Raw genomic sequence first — 20,333 nt, forward strand, 5'->3', positions numbered from 1 at the left:
TGAATGTCCTCCTCATCCCCTCTGCTGCTCCATTTTAAACCCAGGGGTCGTTCTTAAAAACATCCTTCTCCCTTTCTTCCAACACACATTCAATTGCAAAGACTGTCCCACTAGAACTGTCAACCCACCTGCATCTTTCCATCCTGAGGTCCCCTCCCTGGTCTAAATCACCCCTGTAGCTCTTCAAGATCAGCAGTCCCCCCGCCTGCCCCTCTTGCCCATCACTCTCTCCCCCCAGGCCCAGTCCACTCACCGCCAGCCCCGCCTGCTGCACCAGGACGGAAGTCTTATATTCTTGCATGCAAACCAGCACAGCGTAGATGCCACCCTCCCTGGCAAAGAGGGGCCGCCACTCATGCTTGGTCATGAGCAGGTAGAGGAGGCGCAGGGCCAGCACCACCACCATCTTCTCTCCCACCTGGTTGGTCAGCAGCTCCACCAGCGTCTTTACTAGCTTCTCTCTTAGACAGAAGAGACATTGGAGTTCCCCATCCCAAAAGTCACGCCTGTCTCCCTGCCCAACCCTCTCCACCAAGATCCATCACCCGCACCATCATCCAATCTGCTCTTGCCTTAGTTCCACTCTTCACCCCCTCTCCTCTGCAGGCTAACTGCCTCTGGCTCCTCACCTCATGAAGGAGGTGGCAGAGGAAAATGGTTATAAACTCTGGCTCACCTTCTCTTTTTGTTGTTGTTGTTGTTGAGAGAGAAATAGAGAGGAAACACATGTGCATACATGAGTGCATCAAACACAAGCAGGAGATGGACAGGGGAGAGGAAGAGAGAATCCTAAGTGGGCTCCATGTCCAGTATGGAGCCCCAAGGAGGGCTCAGTCTCATAACCGTGAGAGCATGGCTGGAACCAGAATCAAGAGTTGGATGCTTAACAGACTGAGCCACCCAGGCGGCCCTGGTTTACCTTTTCAAATAAATCTATGAATTCAATGTAATTCTAATCACAATGCCTGAAAGGTTTTTTACTACATACATGACAGGTAGGTTCGGGCATAGGAGGAGGAAATAGGTTGAGAATAGTCAAGAAACGTTTAGAAAGAAATAATGGTAGATTTGTCGGCTAGTTATCAAAAGATAAACTTATAAAAATTAAAACTCTGGAAATGATGCAAGACAGATACAGATCGCTAGATAAGGGTGGTATCCTAGCCAGTGAGAACAGCAAGGACCAGATGACACGTGAGGTGGAGACACCTGAAACAACTACAGCTGGGGTTCTGCCTCACTCTGTCAGAATAAATAAACTGCAAACAGATTTTAGAGTAAATGTAAAAAAACAAAACCATAGCTATCTTAAGAAAATAAAGAAAAATATTTTTTATAATCCTGAAATAGACCCACTCAAAACCTAGAAGCCATTAAAAAGTTTAAAAGTATTCTAGGGGCGCCTGGGTGGCTCAGTCAATTAAAAGTCTGACTTTACCACAGGTCATGATCTCGCAGTTTGTGAGTTCAAGCCCTGCATCGGGGTCTGTGCTGACAGCTCAGAGCTGGGGCCCTGCTTTGGATTCTGTGTCTCCCTCCCTCTCTGCCCCTCCCCCACTTGTGCTCTGTCTCTGTCTCTCAGAAAAATAAACATTTAAAAAATTAAACAATTAAAATATCCTAACACAGGGGTGCCTGACTGGCTTAGTCAGTAGAATAGGTGACTCCTGATCACAGGGTCATGAGTTTGAGCCCCACGTTGGACGCAGAGCCTACTTAAAGATTAATTAATTCTCACATAAAATTCTAAAACTTTCAGCACAGTGAAAGACACTGTCCACAGGGTTAAGAGATAAGCAATGTGAGCTAGAGAGAGAGTCCTATGGAAATGCTAATTTGAAGGAAAGGAAGAAGTGCTCCAGAGTTCCTAGATCACACTGTCACAAGAAGGAAAAAAAAAAACAACTGGGTTTATTTTTCCCCACAGGGACAGAGATGCATATTGGGGAGGTGGAATGGGAAAGTTCTGTCTTTATTTGTCTTTTCTCATGAGCTTTATGATGACTATAACATGATCAAATATGCTTTAAATATAAATCTCCTTGTGTAGCCAGGGCTTATTGTAAACAAGCTAATACAACATGGGTAAGATATACGAACGGATATAGGAATATAAGTAAGTATGTTTACCAAAATGTTAACAGTGACTCTCTCTGCAAAGGGATTTTTTTATCTTCATAATCTTCTAATTTTTTTTATAGTGGGCATATACTATTTTATATTCAGAAGATAGTTAACATGATTTTGAAAAATAACAAGCAAAATATGTAAAACATAAATAACCAATTAATACCCAGAGTGCCTACAAATCAGTCAGAAAAAAAATTAAGACCCAGTGAGAAAATGGGCCAAGGATAAGAACAGATTATTTACAGAAGAAACACAGTGAATGTGGGCAAAATGCTTCATTTCACTAGAATTAAGAAATGAAAACAAAGACCCCAATCGCTTAAAATTCTGCCAATCTGATATATTTAAAAAATGATAGTATCTAGTGTTGGCGGATGTGAGGAAAAAGAACCCATCAGAACACTGAACTTAGATATAACCACATGGAGAATCCTGCCCATTAGAGAAAATAATGAGGCAGCTCTATGTGGACTGTCATGTAGAGCCTTCTTAGACACACTGTGCAGGAGTGTGCAGGGAAGTCATAGAAACGTGTAGTATGATGACATATATTTACACACAAACTCAGAAGATGTTCTCTTTCCAAACACACTAACAAATGTAAATCTATGGAAGATCTGAAGAATCCACAGCAGACTGGCAACAGTGGTGAAAGGGGACTTAGTCTTTTCCTTCTATGTTCTGTTACATCTTTCAGGTCTTTTAAAATGAGAATGTACTTGTGTATTATTTGTATAATTAAGAAGTGGTTTTAAAAATACCTTTGAAAATAAAGAAAAGAAAAGAACTCAATCTCTAGGGCCAACAGGACCTACGTTTGAATCCTGGCTGTGCTACCTATCAAACTCTGTGCAAACTCTTAAATGCTCCTCACCCATACAGTGCCGTAAGCATAGTATCAGCTCTTTCTCAGGAAGAGAGAGAAGGGTTTAATGAGTGTAAGACTTTAAGCATAGAGCCTGGCACAGAGTAAGTGCTCCAAGAATCTATCAATATTCCATTATAATATCGCATCTTTCTGCCCAGCCACTCCCTCAGGCTGACCCTCCTTTCAGCCCCAGCCTTTCAAATTCCTGATATAGCTCCTCCTCTCCCTCCCACCATCCTCCCCCAAAGGCAGCTTAAACCAAAATCCCTCCCCTCCCCACCATTCTAACCTCAGAGATCGGTCAGGACGGACCAGAGGGTGGTCCCGCTCAGTGACCTCCTCCACAGCCTGAGAGAGGGCATAGAGGCCTGAGAGCTGCAGGTTTGTGTCCAAGCTGGATATCTGCACGGTGGCCGCGACCGCTGCCACATGCTGATCCAGGGAGCTGCGGGGACCAGGACCCCGCAAGCCTCTAGCCATTTCTGAAATTGGTGAGGGAAAGGTAGCAGCTTAAAAAAAATTGAGGATGCTCCAAGTTGGAAGTGTTTAAAGGTCAAACCCAGTTATCCTACTGACATTATTCATTACTGTAGCTTGCATCCTGAACTTTTCCAATTCTGCACGAGGGATTTAATGGCCAAAAGTAGAAGACGAAACCTCCCGGAAAACAGACCCTCCTTCTCCAGGGATACTGAAGATGGGGAGCAGCGATTGGTTACATACACTCAAGGTCAAAGGAAGGAAGATGGAGGCATGCTTTCAAAGCATTTTCCCATGCAACGGCAATCTTCCTCCACAGCTTTCCTCTACCCTAACTACTTCTGTGGGGACTGCCCAGGACTTGTTCCAACTTCCTCGCCCTCCCTTCCCAGCACCTGACTCACCACTGGCTGCCTCCTTCATCTCGGGGGGCAGAACCATCCCCTCAGTCACCAGAAGTTGCTTAAACAGCTGTGAATCACTCTGTGCCATGGGGGGCTCAGGTTTTCCCTTGGCAGGGTCTGCATCGGCCTTTGGGGGCTCAGCTGTTGCTTTGGGAGACTCAGCCTCTTCTTCTGAGAAGTTGGCCTCCAACTTGGACTCCTCTTCTGGATCTGGAGAACACGAGTGACTTCGTGAAGACGATGAGATGCTCAGTTCATCGGGCAGCAGCGCATACTTGGTGTAGATTTGGGAGTTGAGCAGGTCACTGAGGGTACTGCCCTCAAACCGATTACTGAGTACCAGCAGCAGACCCTCAGCCATCTCTACGGGCACGGAGATTTCTCCCAAGGCCTTTTCGCCCAGAGTCTGTCAACAGAAGGAGGTATGCATTTTAGGGACAAGCAGGTGCAAAGGTCCTGGGGACAGTAATAGAGACGGTGGCCGCCTCCCACCATGACTTGTACCTTCTAACTGATAGGGTTAGAAGTTTTACATACCAGACCTCACAGGATTTGTCTCCTTCCCCAGCAGGCCCCCTCCTACTCTCTCATTTCTAGCTCCAGCCTCCCCCTCTAAACACTCCCTTATCTAGAACTCCCTTAGAGAATCCCACCTCCAAAGCCACTACAAACCCAAATATCTCAGGCCTAAGATACCTCATCCAGGTTCTCCCGAAGATTCTGGAAAATCGGCTGCTGCTCACATACGTCCAGCTTCTTGATGAAGAAGAGCAGCTCCCACCACTCGGCCTGAGTCAGGTATCCCAACCGCTCGTTCTTCTGAGGCTCGGGCTGGAGGTACGGCAAAGTGTAGAGCCCATCCACGGGTTTCCAGTCCCAGGAGGGAAGTGCTGAGGATACAGGCACAGGGGTGCCATCATCCAGCAGGAACAGAGTGCATTTCTGAATCTCTGGGGCAGCTCCCGGTCAGGAGCGGCCCTGTCCCAGTCCTACTCTTCTGCTCAGAGACATGCTGTCCATGTGGCCTCCAAGTCTCACCTGTGTCCAGCAGAGTAGCCCCTGCCCCCTTCTCCACAGCTCCTGAAGCCGCATCCTCAGCAGCTTCCTCCGGGCCCAGGATCTCCAGCATGTGCCAGTGCACCCAGTACGTGCGGCCCGTTGACTGCCAGAAGACCTGGTGTGAGGGAGGAAGGAAGAAGGAAGAACAGGCCTCTGTGCTCTGGGCGGTGCAGGCTTGGGAGGATAAGGCCGGGCACACGGTCCTCAGAGGCACACCTGGCTAAGCTTGGGAAAGCCTCCACTCTCCAAAGGGTGGCCCTCCACTTCTCATCTCCTCCTGACGCAGATGGCCTCTGCTCTGACACTCCCTCCCAGCCAACTCCATGGCTGGAGGTTAGAGGGTGTCTCCATATATCAGCTGTGTTTCCTGGCTGTGAGTCTCTGCTTGGCCTCACAGCCCACCACCCACTCCCACTAGATTTTCTCAGCCCTCCACATGTTCCCAGCCCCCTCTCAATTGCGGACTCCCTTTTTAAAAAAATTTTTTTAAAATGTTTATTTGTTTTTGACAGAGGCAGACAGCATGTAAGGAAGGCGCAGAGAGAGAGGGAGACAAAGAACCTGAAACAGGCTCCAGGCTCTGAGCTGTCAGCACAGAGCCCGACGCGGGGCTCAAACCCACACACAATGAGATCATGACCTGAGCCGAAGTCGGAAGCGTAACCAACTGAGCCACCCAGGTGCCCTGTGACTCCCTTAGATCATTCTAATCCCCTTGGGGGTTTTCTCCACAGGCGGCCTGCCAGAGAGCCCGCTCCCTGAAAGCCCTACCTATACCTGTCCAGCTAGATTCCCAACAGCGTCCCACACGCACGCTCGCTCACCTGCACGGGGGGCACGCCGTCGTTGCTCTGCCGGAACTCGCCCTCGTCCCCAGCGCTGACCTCCTCGTAGTCATCCAGCATGCGCACTCGCATCCCGGCCTGCAGCGTCTCTCGCACGTACTCACCATAGCCACAGCGGCTTGAGAATTCAGAGCGCTGACGGAAGGCCCGCTCTTGCTTTCTGAGGGTGGCAACCGTGGTGGGGAGCAAAAGACTAGGGCCTGAAACGTAGGGCTGAAAGATGGACCGGGCTGGCCGCGGGGATGAAGTGCTCTGTTCGCTGAGGTTGCGGGCCCAGCCCATGCTGCGCACCAGCTCTGAGATGAGGCTGCCCACAGCCATACTGAACTCCAGCTCCCGCTGCCCCCGGCTCTCCTCCTGGCCGAACTCCCCTGGGGACAGGGAGCCTCGGTCTCCAGCCCCTGGCTCTGGACTGTTATTCAGCTGATCCAGCAGGGAGGTGACACATAGGTAACGTTTCACCAGGGAGAAGAGCAGCTTTCCTGGGATCTGTAGGACACAGTCTGTGGTGTAGACGCATCTTTTCCCAGCTTCAGCCCCTCTCCTTTCCCCACAATATCATCCTCTAGAGAAAACTTTAAACGCCTTATCCCCTGTGATTTATATAACACACAAGGAGTGTCTTAAGACAGATTCCTGGGTTCTAATCTCAGAAATTCTGAGTGGGGGTGGGGGGGCAAGTTTGAACCTTCATTTTAACAAGCTCCCCAGGTGGCTCTGGGGCGGACGTATAATCCTGAACCACATTTTCAGAAGTGACGTCCTAGGCCTCGTACACGGCATTTCCCCCATAGCTGCCAGAGTACCTGAGGCAGATGAATGCCCTCAAAGGCCATGCAGTGTTCCTCAGAGGATGTGGTCTCTGCAAACAGCTCCAGCAAAGTATAGCGGCTGTCAAAATCCATGTGCTGCTCGATGCCATCTTGCTGGCTCAGTGACAGAAGGACGTGAGCCCGACTCCCTGTAATCCATACCCAGTCTGTATCTTCTCAATCCCCAATACTTGCCCTGCCTTTCCTAAACTACCTATCCCCTATCCCAGAGGATTTCAGACTTCTTTGTGACTCAGGCTCTCCCAGTAAGGTATACATTTTACATGGTAACCTGATACAAACATTCATATATACAACTGAAACATGTATTTGATACTACAAAATTTACCTTGCCAAGTGCTACCTACTAGTTTAATTTTACATTTAAAAAAATGTTGGTTGTAACCCACTGAACTGATTTCACAACCAACAAATAAATCTCAACCCACCACTTGAAAATATAAACCTACCCCATTCCCGTCTCTGCCACTGCCCTGAGAATGGACAGGCAAACCAGGTACTACTATTTTTTCCTACTTATATACCTGTAATAGTTTATTAATTTGTACTTTTTTTTTTTTGCATTGAATTGGTATTCAGAAAACATTAGGCGTTCTTACAGAGTTGGGAAATCCCTCCTCTTCCTGTTCTGACTCCTTCTGGCCCCAATTTCTCCAGTACTTTCCTTCTTCCCCAGGCTGTCTCTTACCAGCATCATGGGCCGCCAGAGCCTGCAGCATCTTGCCCGCACTCCGACGGATCTGAGGCTCAGGGTTGCATAACATGTGCATAAGCAGGTCCAGGGCTCCCGTCTCCCTGAAGACCCCAGTGAGGGGCCCAATGCTGGCATAGGCGCTGAGCACATGGATGGTGTGGAGCACAGCGGCTGTGAGGCTCGAGGTCCCACCTTCTGCCAGCTGCCTGGCAGCCCTGCGCACCAGCGCCCGCACGTCAGCCTCCATCTCTCCCATTGCTGTGTCGTCCAGACCTCCTGGATCTCGGGAAAAGCTTCCTGAACCCCCAGCTGGCTCGTGCTGCGGTCCCTTAGATAACGCCCGCTCACCTAACAGCATGGGGCAGTTGGCGTAGACTTCGGGGGTGGACAGCCACATGAGGATGTGCTCTGTCTTGCCCTCTTCCACACCCACTCTGCCCACTTCCCCACACTTCAGAACACTCCATCGGATGAGGTATTCAGGATGCCCATCATGCCCAGGCCGCTGTCGAATAAGCTCTTCAGGATATGCCTGCAGCCGGGGCCCCAAGGGCACCATGACGTCCCCAGTGCGCCGTTCCCCCACCATCCTGACCTCCTGGGACACAGAAGGAGAAAGATAAAGGTAATGAGGGCAAGGGAAAAGACAAGGAGGGGGTGGAACCTTGAGACATAGATGGGGTACACGGTGGAAGTTACAGTCCAAATAGAAAAAGCCAAGGATAAGGATGGAATATATAACTTGAACACACTCTGGGATTTATAAGGAAGGAGGATACAGTGGAAACAACAAAGGGATGAAACGAAGGGGTTTAAGAGATGGAAGAGGTTACGAGAGAGGATAAGTAAAGGGTAACAAAGAATGACAGCAAAGCAGCACAGTCTGGGCAGAAGAGCAGTATGGCTGAGGGCTACAGATCAAGACTTGGACGGATAACATGGGTGAGCAAGCAGGACAGCAGCACGGGAGACAGTGGGGCCAGAACAAATGTAGACAGGGTGCAGGAGGGGCAAGAGAGGGAGTAACAATGAGAGCATAAAGCTGGACTGTGGATATAAAGGAGTGGGCCACGGCAGATAGAGAAAACAGAGACAAAAGGGGGTTGGGCAGTGGGCACCCACATCCAGACGACTCGTTGGGAAAGTGTATCAGAGTACTGCGAGCAGGAGAGGGCCAGATTGAATTATAGGAAAAAAGACCAGGATCCACTCGGCACTTAAGCTGTACGTATGGTGAGGGCACATATACATGGAGGTGGTGATCATGGAGTTGAAGGGTAGGAAATGAGGTCAGGAGATGATGATGATGTTAAGAGAGGCAGTAGAGCACAGATGAGAGTCAGATTAAGAGTGACTCTGAATTCTAGCTCTTTCGGGGCGCCTGGGTGGCTTAGTCGGTTGAGCGTCTGACTTTCGCTTAGGTCATGATCTCGCGGTTCGTGGGTTCAAGCCCCGCGTCGGGCTCTGTGCTGACTGCCAGCTTAGAGCCTGGAGCCTGTTTCAGAGTCTGTGACTCCCTCTCTCTCTGACCCTCCCCTGGTCATGCTGTCTCTCTCTCTCTCCTAGAAATAAATAAAACATTAAAAAAAAAAAAAAAGACTGAATTCTAGCTCTTTCACTTACTCTTTGAGTACTTTTGGACAAGTTCCTTCACCCTGAACCTCCGTTCCCTCCCCTGCAACATGGTAATGGTATTCATACCCACCTCATGAAGTTGTGGTAAAAACTAAATAAGATCATGTATGTAAAGCACCTAGAACAGTTGCTAGCACACAATGAGAGCGCAGTAAACACAATCTAATATTCTTAGCTGGAGAAGGGAGGGGCAGTCCTCAGATAAATTTAGTCATTAAGCCAGAAGATGATAAACGGGAGTAGGAAGAGGGCTAAGCTGGTGATCAGGAAAAGGTATGTGTGTGAAGCAGCAGAATGGGGGCAATGGGGAGTGGTGAGAGTAGGAATGGGGGGAGAGGGGAGAGAAGATGATAGAAGAAAGGCATGAAGAGGAGGGGAAACATGGGATGCGGACCTCAATGGGGGCAGGGGCTCAGGGAGCATGGCGGGGATGGGGGTCGGGGGACAGGACTGGGAGGTAATCGGTGACGTGGCGATGGACAACTGATGTGCTCATCGGTGAAGTAAAACAACTGACGGGTAAAATGGGGAGTAGAGGCGGAATTCTTACGGGCCTAGAACAGGGGCAGTAAACTGAGGTGTAGAGGTGAGGTCTGGACCTGGGGATGAGACAGCAGGCAGACGCATGTGGCAAGGTCAGGCCCCAGCTTGCAGACCATGGAGTTGCAGAGCAGGCTACTAGGGCAACAGAACGGCCTTGGGGGGCGGGGTGAGGATGGATGGGGAGCGGGGTCCGAGGAGGCTGACAGGACCCAGGACCGAGAGAATCTCAGACAGCAAGACCTGGCTCCCGTCGTCAACCCCACGGAGACAGCGTCTGGGAGCGGGAAGGGGACGCGGCAGGAACTGGGTCGCCGCAGGACCCTCCTCTCACCTCCCACCGCCCGGCTTGGCCCTCGCTGGGAGCCAGCGGCCGGTCCCGCCGTCCTGGCCCCGCCTCATCAGCAGCTCCCTTCCGGGTCACACGGCGGAGGCGGGCGCGGCCCGGCTTCTACGGGTCCCTCCGCGGCCCACAGTCGAGCGTGGCGGAAGGGCGCGTGAGCGGAGCATGCGTAGTGGCCGCGCCGCTGCGTGGGGGGAGCGCTGCAGTCAGAGCCCGCGCTCGCTGTCACGTTGCTCATCTCCGCAGGAGTACGCAGCTCCTTCTCCCTATCACCTCGGAAGCACCCCTGGCTTAGAGTGGGTCGGCCTTCTCCATCCACCGGGAACCTACACTCTCAGCCCTGGAGCTGTCCTTTGCGCTCTCACGAGGTCACGTGGCCATGAATTTCCCAAACCCAAACCCCTTAAGCAGGGCTTTGGATTGGTTGAGTCACTTTACCTATTAATTAAAATTGCCCATCTGTGTGTTGGCCTAAACACCTAACAAAACCACGTACAAAGATAAAGGCTCCAGCTCCCTGAAATGTTCCTTATATTAAGCCACAGACTTAAACAGCCCAAAGCACCCATTAGCTTTGTCCTTGTGCTCATCAAGCAGCTGGGCTTGCAACTCAGAGCCACGTTTATTTAGGGTTTATTCGTGTTCGCACTTCCCTCCCTCCCTATACGGAGAAACAGAGGCAAAGACCCCACTGTCTGTGCACAAAAATGATACATTTATTGAAAGAGTATTTTTTTTTAATACAAAAGAAAGCTCTGTACATAGGACTGTGACCATGTCCACTATTCCTGGGTCAGCATCCCAGGGGAAGTAGAAATCACTTACATACACACTCTACATTCACACACACACACACACAGGCACACACGCTTGCAGACGCGCACACACATGCACACACACATACACACACACACTCCAGAGCCACCAAGGAAGGGAAACACCAAGGGTTGCTGCACATATAAATGCCACCTCATCCCTGACTCACACATGTTCTCCCAAGGCCACGCTCACACAACACACATTATAAGCACTTTGCCTGATTCACTCACTGGGTCTGTCTTTTGTGGGAAGAAGAGGAGGAATTCATCAGTCTCCTTCCCTGGGTGGGGGAGTGGGGAGTGAGTGAGTGATCGTGGAGTGAAACAAGAGCAGAGAAAGGGGGCTGGGCAGTTACAGACCTGAGTCCCAAACTCCCCCACTCTCTGGCCCCTGATTTGCCATGCCCCAGCCTTGTAAGCCACCCATAAGCCCCAGCTATCTCCAGGAGAAAGCCCAGAATGGTGTCTTCCGTCTTGGTACCCCAAACCGGGGCAAGACAGCAATGGGGGTTAGAGGTTACGGGGGTTCTCAAACACGTCGGCAAATCATCCCCTTGATAACTAGGCTGTGCACAAACACTTCCCCCACCCCTTCACCTAATCACAGAAGCAGGATTGTTCTTCCTGAAGGCAGTCACAGGGGTTAATAAAACTCCACCCCAACTGCTGCCCTGTTCTGAAAAAGCTCCCTTTCTGGATATAGGGGGCGAAGGTAGGCTCTGACACAGGGTAAAAGACCCTCCCCTTATGCTGGCCCATCCTCAAGGTCTACCCCGTAGGGGGCAGAGTGGGGTAGGGCACGGCCCCTGTACAAATTACATAAATACTGAGGTTACACTTAGAAAAATAAAGTCATTTTCTTCAAGGCTTTTTGTCTTAATTTAAAAAAGTTACAGTAGCTGCTCACTCCCTGGGAGAGCTGCCCATTTCTGGCTCCCCTATCTCTATACTCAGCCCAAGAGCTGCTCCCGTTTCTTCTGATCCCCATTCCTGCTTCTCACCCCCTCCCAGACCCCACCCTGCTCACTGCAACTTGGGCCCCAGGCAGCTGCAGGCCTGGGGGAGCACAAGGCTGCAATGCCCATGTGTGTGGCACAAATGAAGTCAGTTGCCTCTATCTGACACCCTCCCACCCCCGCCCCCACATTTGGTCTCCCTCTTCCCTCTCCCTTGCAACAGCCCTAAAGGGCAAAAAGAGACCCAGGGCTGTGGGTCACCCTCCCCACCCCGTTGGGGCATGGCCTGAGGGCCCCTCCCCCGGTTTTCTCCTGGAAACAACCCAGGACCGGGCAATCCCAGAATCTCCCCTACACACTGGCGGGCCTGGAGCTCATGGGGTGGCTCTGTCCCCAGAGGCCCAGCCAGTTCCGGGGAGCCCCAGGGCTCTCCAGGGAAGGGGAGCTTGGGGAGGGAGGGGGACGAGAAAAACGCCATAAAAAAAAGTTTAAATATTTTAAAAATATATATTTATAGATTTGTTTTCACTTCGTCTCCTCAAATAAAAAGTTCAAAATCAACTTTAAGTAAAGCAGCTGGGGGGGGGAGGGGGGAAGACAGGGTGAGAGGGAACACTGGTGGTTCCCTCCAACCCAGGAGTCCCCGGAGTCCCAAGGGGATTGGCAAGGCAGGGCAGGGCAGGTGGCCCCAGGAACCTGCTCTGTGCACAGGCCCAGTTCTCGGGAGCTGCAGAGACAACGGGGCGGCGGCGTGAGGGAGGAAGCCCCCATCTCCCCAGGTGGCTCCCTGAGGGGCAGGGGTAGGGCTCTTTTTGCCCAGCCTGTGACAGACACAGGGCTGACACGGGGTCAGCAAGGCCGGGAGAGGACCCCAACCGCTTCCTCAGGGGGAACTCGGTGCCTAGTCCCACAGAGGCCTGTGTGCGGGAAGGTGGGGCACGGTCCCATTGGACAAGCTAATACTCATGGCAAACATGGAGCCAAGCTGGCAAGGGGAGTCTGAGGAGGGAGGACAGCCCCACCATCAACAGAAAATGGGAGGTGGAGCTAGGAGGGGAGGGTGAGGGAGGACGGGGTGGAGGGCAGGCTGGCCCATTTCTTTGGCTGGAGTGAGAGGGCTCAGTCCCGCGGCTGCCCACTCCTCCTCCCTGCCTCCCCTCTGCGGCCCGTCAACGTGTGTGTAAAGAAAACGTGAAAAGGCAACAATAAATAAGTGGTGCCATCCCTTGGGCCATCTGTCCAGGGTGGCAGGGCGGATCAGTCACTCTTGGTGTTGTGGGCGGCGTCCAGGTTCACCACCTGTAACTCGGTGAGGTTGCTGCTGCTCCCAGCCTGCTGCCCTATGACAGCCATCTGGAGGGAAAAGGATATGTGAGGAAGAGGGGACAGGGACTGACCAGCCAGGTGAAGGTCCCACTGCTTGCCTGCCTGCCCGCCACAGGCCTGACCAGGAGAACAGGTCTCCTGACCTTGGCTTTGACCAATAGGTAAACTGCATCCCCAAAGTCAAGATCAAGACATGGCTGGCCGGCTGGCATGGGGTGAAGGGTGCCCCTCCCCACCTACCTGGTGAAGCTGAACTGCAGAAACGGGGATCTGCACTGTCCCAGACGGCGCTGTCAGGAACACCTGGGGGACACCGCCTGTGATGGGAAACCACAAAAGAGATTCAAGTTGCCGGCTCGAGTGAAACTTCCAGATATCGGAGAAGTGATGATAAAGGCACCAGTGACCCGGTACGTCTGAGGTAAGTGCCCAAAGGTGAGGGTCCACATGTCCGTGTCCATGTGTGTGTGTCTGTGTGAGTTTTCAAGTGTGCATAGGTAGCCTAGTGAACAGCCATCGGTGTCAAAATATGTGTGCCAGCACCCGTGTGTGTGTGTGTGTGTGTGTGTGTGTAGGTATATGTGTGGGCATCCTAGTTTGTATTTGTGAATGTGTGCATCTAGATGTATATGTGGGGGGCCATTTGAGTATGGGGGTATGTAAGGGAGGAAATGGTCCTCCTTTCCTCAGCCCACCCCACAACTCACCTTGCTCCTGGACCTGGCTGTGGGACACCTGCATGGTAGATGGCGCCTGGGAGAAGGCATTGAGCACGGTGAGGCTGCCATCAGCCAAGCCCGAGGTGGGTGCATACATCACCGCGTGGGGACTAGGGTACATCATGTGGCCGCCCACAGTTGTGGGCACAGATGACGTCATGATGGTGGCGGGCAATGTCACTGGCAAACACAGACACACATCAGCGAGGTTGGCACTGGCCCCCATCCCACTCCCAAGAACTCCGGGACTCCAGAGCCCTCGTGCCATTTCCCAGGTCAGAAGCTAGACAAGACTCATTCCTCGGCTCTCTTTCTTCAACGAAGAAAAGCCATATTTTTTTCTTGAACACAAGAGCACCAACCTTTAATTGTATCCTATGACACTGTACCATTCATTATCTATCTGCTGAATTCTTTGTTCCAAGACCCTAAGGCCCTGGGAAAAACAAAGATTACAATGACTGACCCACTCTAAGGAAACTCACTCCCTTTTCAGGGGGCTCCATTATCCCATTTTTTAATTTGTTCTCACTTCTCCCTCTTCATGAACGTGTGGCTAACAAACTTTTAAACGTCAAACATTAACGTGCATAAGGTCGCCTGGGATCTTGTTAAAAAGCAGCTTCTCATTCAGTAGGTTTGGGGTGAAGCTTAAGAGTATGCATTTCTATCAAGTTCCCAGACGATGCTAGTCCTCTGTCCACAGACCACACCTTGTGTAACAAAATTGTCGATAACAAGAATGTAAAGGTAATTTTATTTTCAAAGTGTCTCATTTGTAAAATGACTAGAGACACCAAGGGGAATTATAGCTACTCAAAACCTAGGACACCCTCCCACAAGGAAACAACTATTTTATAAATCTTTCCTGGTAATTAAGCAAACATGTGTCTTTGGGCAACCAACTTCTCCTTTCTGAGCCTCCAACTTCTCATCTGAATGAAGAGAAGCGTGGCTTCAGTGGTCCCTAATTTCTTCCTGGAATCCATAGCCCTACCACAGGGTGGGATTCCAAACCCAGCCATCCTCCCCGGACTTTCCCATAAGAATTAGGATAAGGGTTAAGCCAAATGCCTCCATCTCCACATGAAGACATTCTCTGACCTTAGTTACAGGAGGGGTATTGCTGGGCACTTGCCGCCAGGCCTCATGAAGGAGGCAGGGCAGGGAGGTGAGGGTTTTGAGCTATACCTGTCCCGCTGGAGGAGGTCTGCGTGAGGTCTGTGCTGCTGTCGCGAGAGGGAGACGCTTGCTGTGGGGCCTGGTGCACCTGAATGGCCTGCACTGGGACCTGCTGGGCCACTGCCCCACCTATGAGACACAGAGACTTATTCATGCTCTGTCCTACCCATCCACCACCTGCACCAAGCACCCACAAACAACCCTAGGCCAGGGTCTGGCACACTGCTCCCCAACTCCCATAGCTATCTTTCCAGAGAGCTAAAGAGGCCCTTCGTGTCCTGAATCTTGTCTCCAGGGGTTTCCGCCCTCTGCCCGTGCCCTTCCCTCCTCCTCCCACTCCAGGCCTTGCCTCTGCCTCCTTGGCTGACATAGGAGCTAGCACTCAACCATCAAGGACATGACCTATCTTCTACTCAAGGTAGGAAAGTGGTGGAATGCCTAGGGTCCCCGTGGCAATGGGCTAGCTAGACAAGGCCAGAGAGTATGGCTGAAACTTACTGACAAGGATAACAGGGGCCCCAGTGGGGAAAGGCATGCCTACCAGTGGGACAGAAGAGGCTTCTCTCAGACTCTGGCCCCTGTCCACCCTCCTTCTGAGCAGGGAAAGAGGTTCTCCTGTGCCAGCCCTAAACCCACTCTCGGCATGCTCAATTTGCCCCCTGTGACTTGACTCACCGGGCATGAGGGTGAAGCTGGTAGGCAGCTGCATGAGGCCCCCGGAGGAGACGGGGCCACTGCCTGTACTCTTCAGCACAGTCCCGTTGGCACTGCTGACAGCGCTGGGGCTGACGCTAGCAGACACCGGTGCCAGGTAGTTCGTGATGGGGAAGGAGGGGCCGCTGCTGACTTGCATGGTGGTAGAGGTGCTGGGTGCTGTTTGGATGGTGGAGGTGGTACCCGGCAGGTTGGTGACTGTGAACGCGGGTTTCGGTGTGTCCTACACCCAGAGTAAAGATGCAGCAGTGAGCCTCCACCAGACCCTGCCCCTGCAGAAGCTTTGTGTGGTGTGACAACCCAGACTGGAACCGGTGAGCCTGGGTTCAAACCCCAGCTCTGCCATTTACCTGCTGTCTGACTCTCGGGCAAGTTACTGAGCTGCTGAGCTTCAGTTTCCTGTCTGTAAAAGGAGAAGACTTGCCCCATAGGTGTTGTGAAGATTAATAGGTTAACACACATAAAGTGCCTGACACCTGAAAAGAGCAGAAAGTATTTGCTACTCTGATGATGATGATGATGATGATGATGATATCATCATAATTCCCTGAATTCTCTGCCCCGATAAACTGTGGTAAATCACATCGGCTGGGGAACCAGGACACAGGGGTCTATTCCCAGCTCTGGCAGTGATCATCTATGTGACCCTGGGGAAATCACTTCCTCTTTCTGAGCCTCAGTTCTCTTCTGTAAACAGGAGAGGCCTGGGCTACTGTGTCCTGTAAAAACATCTTTCCAGCTCTGATTTGCCAGGCTTCTGAGATAGGGACAAGAGTTTTTCAGGGAACTTAGGGCTTCAGAGAGATCTTGAACTACCAATGGAATTTTTTAAACACATAATTTATTATTATTTTTATTTATTTGTTTTGAGAGACAGAGAGCGTGCGTGCACATGGGGGAAGGGCAGAGAGACAGAGAGAGAGAGAGGGAGAGAGAGAATCCCAAGCAGGTTCAGTGTTGTCAGCCCACAGCCTGAGGCGGGGCTCTATCTCACTAACCATGAGATCGTGACCTGAGCCGAAATTAAGAGTTGGATGCTCAACCGACGGAGCCCCTATTAAATAGGCGCCCCTATTAAACTACCAAAGGAATTTATTCCTCCAACCAAATTCCCTGGGAATAAATGAGCCGTACTGCTTCAAGAGTTTGCCATTACAGATGATATGCCTGTAAGAGGGGGTATCCCGGAGCACCGATCCTCCCCTCGGAGAGCCTTTTGTTCTTAGAAGGGGAAAGAGGAAGCCAGGAACTGAGAACCCAGCCCGGAGAACTGAGGGGGTTCAAATACTGGGGGTGGGTCAATGCGGGATGTTTGCTAGGCAGCCGAGCTTGAAGCCCCTGGTTGGCGGAGGCGTTGCTAAGGCAAACAGTGCCGCTTCCTCCGATTGGCCAGTTAGTGAAGGGCCGCCCGGAAGGTGGAGCTCCCCAGAGGAGCAATGGAGGAAGCCCCGCCTCCCCTTTCCTTACCGGGAAAAGGAAGGGGGAGGCGTAACTAGGGCCGGCATCCCTAGCAGCAGAGAATACACTCCCTAAACGTGCCCAGGCCCGGACATCCTGAAGAGGTAGGCGGCTGGCTAGTAAGGTAGTCTCCAGCCCAGTCGAGGAGCCCGCCTGCCGACAGTGCTGGGTTCCCAGGACCCCGGAGCCCACGAGTGCTTCCTTCCTACTCCTTGGCAACTCAGCCTGCCGCGAGGGCAGGGCTAAGCTACGCCCCCGCCCCCAGCAGGGAGACAGCTGGCGGGAGGAATGCAAGGGCCCTGCCAGGCGGGCGGGCTGCAGGCGGGAGGCCGGCCTGGAGCCGGAGCCGGCCTTATAAGGGCACGGAGGCCGCCCGCTTATCTAGGGGGCCGGCCTCCTGTCGGGATGGCGAGGATGGACACCTGTCCCCTAGGATGAGGGGCGCTAACCCAGCTCCATTCCACGTCAGTGGGCACCTATCCTGAGTGAGGGAGAGAGAGGGACCCCCTCCCCTCTCTGCCGGTGAAGTCCCTCCCCTGACTTCCCCTCAGATAGGCGACCCAAACACACCTTGGTCTCCCCACTGCTGTCGGACTCCGACACCTGGTAGGTGAGGTCTGTCTCTTCAAAGCCCGTGGCACTCATTCTCTGGTCTGTGGTGGGGTCTGAACGGGGTGGAGAGTCTGGCGAGTTGAGGCAGGTCTGAATCAGTGCCTTGCCAGTCTCACTGGTGATCATTGGCTGCAGTTTGCGGGTGGCAAAGGTATACACATGGCCTGTTTCACTGGCCACCAGCAACAGCACCTGTGTCCCTGTCAGCGTGGACAGCTCATAGGCCTGGGGGTGGGGGGGGAGGAGATGGGTAGGTCAGCCAAACTTTTTCTCTCTACCTTCCTTGGGAAGTAGGGAAGAAAAGAAATACCCAGTGTTCTCAACCCCCTGCCCCCTTCCCCAACCCCAGTGACCTTCTTCTCCAGTGACTAGGGCGGGGGAGAGTCCTATCAAGATATCTGAAAGTGAGCTGGAGAGCAGAAAAACTACCCATGCAGCCACTGACCTGTAGATACCTCGAGCACAGTCACAGCCCCCTAGTGACAGAATATATAACCTCAAGGGGCAAGGGGGGTGGGGGGGCAGGGTAGCTGCTCCTGACTACAGCTTGGTGCCAGGAGCCTCATGGAGAGAGGGCCCTCACCCACTCTTCACTGTAACAGGAACCGGACTGAAGTTGCTATCACACTGTAAGTTGCATAAGACATTAGGGATAAGGGGCCACGTAAGTTCTAAACTGTCCCATGTTTCTTCCCAGAAGTCACACGGGCCCTAGCCTGTTGCCATTTGTCCTTCTGCCCTATAATACCGTGCTACCCCCTTTCTTCTTTCTTTGTCTTGATGCAACAGTGTCTGGAGTGATGGGAGATGGGGGCTAGATTAGCGGCTACCACCCTGCCATGAGCCCAGGAAGGAAACCTTCAAGGGTGGCCCCACAGATGGCATCCTTACTCCCCCAAAAGTTCCACAACCCACCTTGGAAGCAGCTCTGGCTTCTATATGGGACAGAAATAACCCTAGCCAAAGTCCCTAGGGTTCTAGCTTGTTTCCCGGTTCACCTGCTTCCATCCCTTTCCGTATCTTCTACACCTCAGGACGGCCCTTTCTCCTCATCCCTATTGCCTGGATTGCTGGCTGGAAGAGGAAGAATTTCTAGGTACCTCTGCAAACCTCCCTGCCTTCCCCCAAACTCCATGCACAGATTCTCCCTAGGACTGGAAATACCACTTGTCCCAAAGGCAGATGGTTCCGAAGGCTGTCCTGCAGGGAGTGTGCCGGTTTCCAGTGGATGCAAAAGAAGACACATGGCCCTCGTCCGACTCAGTCCCTGCTGCTCAAGGCAGCATCGGCTCACCTGCCCTGCTCCCTTACCTGGGGCTCTCAAGTCCCATTCGGTCATCAGAGCTGTCAGTCCTTCCAGCCAGCGCTACTCTTGCGGTGCCCACCTTCCTCCTACACATGCTGGCTCATTGTTGTTAGAGCTTCAGCCTCTTCACCTCCATACCTTCCCTTCGGGTGCCCGCTTTTCCAGCACCCTCCCCCGAACACCAGAAGGCACTGGATCTAGTGACCCCCGCGTCTCATTAACCACCTTCCGAACAGCCTCCAAGCTTCCCACAACCACTCTTCACCCCTTCACTCCGCAAGGGCCGCGTTCCTCTCTCGCGCCCGTCACTCCCACCTCGGCGCCTTTCCCCTCTTCTCTGGACGTTCGCTGCATCTCCCCTCTCCCCACATTTCCTTGGCGGCCCCTCCCCTCTCTCCCTCCCGGGGAAACAGCCATCCCCTCCCACACAGCTCCTGCAGACTCGCCGCCTCTCACCTCCGCCTCGGCTCTGCCTTCCTCCCGGGCTCCCCCTGCGCGTCCCCACCCTCCCGGTCCCCCGTGGCCGGCCAGCCTCCCGGCCCGGTACCTTCTTCATGATGCCCGTCTTCCTCTTGCTGAAGGTCGTGTAGCGCCGCAGTTTGTTGTCGATGAACTCCATCTTGATCTTCACGCGGCCCCGAGTCTTCTTACCCGGCTTGGCCCCGCTCACCGCGCCGCTCACCGGCCCATAGCCCCCGGTGGCCGCCGCCGCCGCCTCGGGCCCACCGACCACCACGCCGAGCTCCATCTCGCTCAGGCTCCGCTTCAGGCCGCGCCGCTCCGCGCCCAGCTCCTCCTCCTCACCCGACTCCGAGTCGCCCTCGCTGCCGCTGTAGAGGGCCCCCGCGGTGGGCGCCGGAGTGGTTGTCGCTGCTGCTGCAGCCTCCCTCTCGAGGCGGCCCGGCCCGAGCCCCGCGCCGTTCCCGGGAACCCGGCCCCCGTTAGCCCCGCGAGTCCCGCCGCCGCCGCCACCTCCCGGCCGCCCCGTCGGGGTCCGGTTCAGGCTGCCCCCCAGGGCCGAGCCCCGGCCCAGCGCCGCCGCGGCCCCAGCTTGGCTCGGTAACATGGCGCTCAATGCAGGAGGGCGNGCCGCTGCCGCCGCGAACCCGGGGCCCCTGCACGCCCGGGCCGACCTGGGCCCTCACTTTCCTGCCCCTGTGGCCCGGGTTGCCCCAGGCCGCTCGGAGCGCCCCCTGTCCGTATGCTAGGGCGGCGCGCCCGGCGGCCGTCAGCGTCCTCCGGGGGGCAGGGGCTGCTGGCCGCGGCCGAGACGGCGGGTGGAGGGGGCCGGGACCACGCGCTGGCGGCGGAGGGATCCCCCGACCCTTCCCCCCATATAAAGAGATACAATGTTTCCTTTTATGGCGAGGCCGCTCCTTATATGGTGAGCCCCTGCGCCCCCGCCGCATTG

The 20,333-nt window shown here is 53.4% G+C and overlaps 2 protein-coding genes across 3 annotated transcripts in view; both read right to left on the reverse strand.

Annotated features, from left to right (window-relative positions):
* Positions 1-7,911, reverse strand: part of CUL9 (cullin 9) — a 36,510-nt gene extending 28,599 nt beyond the window's left edge. For both annotated transcript variants that reach the window (XM_077764922.1, XM_077764921.1), the window contains exons 1-8: positions 7,308-7,911; positions 6,593-6,747; positions 5,766-6,275; positions 4,921-5,056; positions 4,579-4,772; positions 3,883-4,288; positions 3,288-3,480; positions 254-461 (exon numbers count right to left, since the gene is read on the reverse strand). In XM_077764922.1, the coding sequence (XP_077621048.1) occupies positions 254-461; positions 3,288-3,480; positions 3,883-4,288; positions 4,579-4,772; positions 4,921-5,056; positions 5,766-6,275; positions 6,593-6,747; positions 7,308-7,902 (2,397 nt within the window). In that variant the 5' untranslated portion in view covers positions 7,903-7,911. The remainder of the gene's footprint in view (positions 1-253; positions 462-3,287; positions 3,481-3,882; positions 4,289-4,578; positions 4,773-4,920; positions 5,057-5,765; positions 6,276-6,592; positions 6,748-7,307) is intronic.
* Positions 7,912-12,087: 4,176 nt separating this feature from the next.
* On the reverse strand, positions 12,088-20,006 carry SRF (serum response factor). Its single transcript, XM_077764923.1, has 7 exons — positions 19,470-20,006; positions 17,575-17,841; positions 15,508-15,769; positions 14,842-14,961; positions 13,639-13,830; positions 13,172-13,248; positions 12,088-12,958 (listed from the first exon to the last, which is right to left on the reverse strand). The coding sequence occupies exons 1-7, from the start codon at positions 19,986-19,988 to the stop codon at positions 12,863-12,865; spliced, it is 1,533 nt and encodes a 510-aa protein (XP_077621049.1). The 5' UTR covers positions 19,989-20,006; the 3' UTR covers positions 12,088-12,862.
* Between the last annotated feature and the right edge of the window lie 327 nt (positions 20,007-20,333).

This window comes from Crocuta crocuta, unplaced genomic scaffold (assembly GCF_008692635.1).
Source record: "Crocuta crocuta isolate KB4526 unplaced genomic scaffold, BGI_CrCroc_1.0 scaffold44, whole genome shotgun sequence".
Taxonomy (NCBI): Eukaryota; Metazoa; Chordata; class Mammalia; order Carnivora; family Hyaenidae; genus Crocuta; species Crocuta crocuta.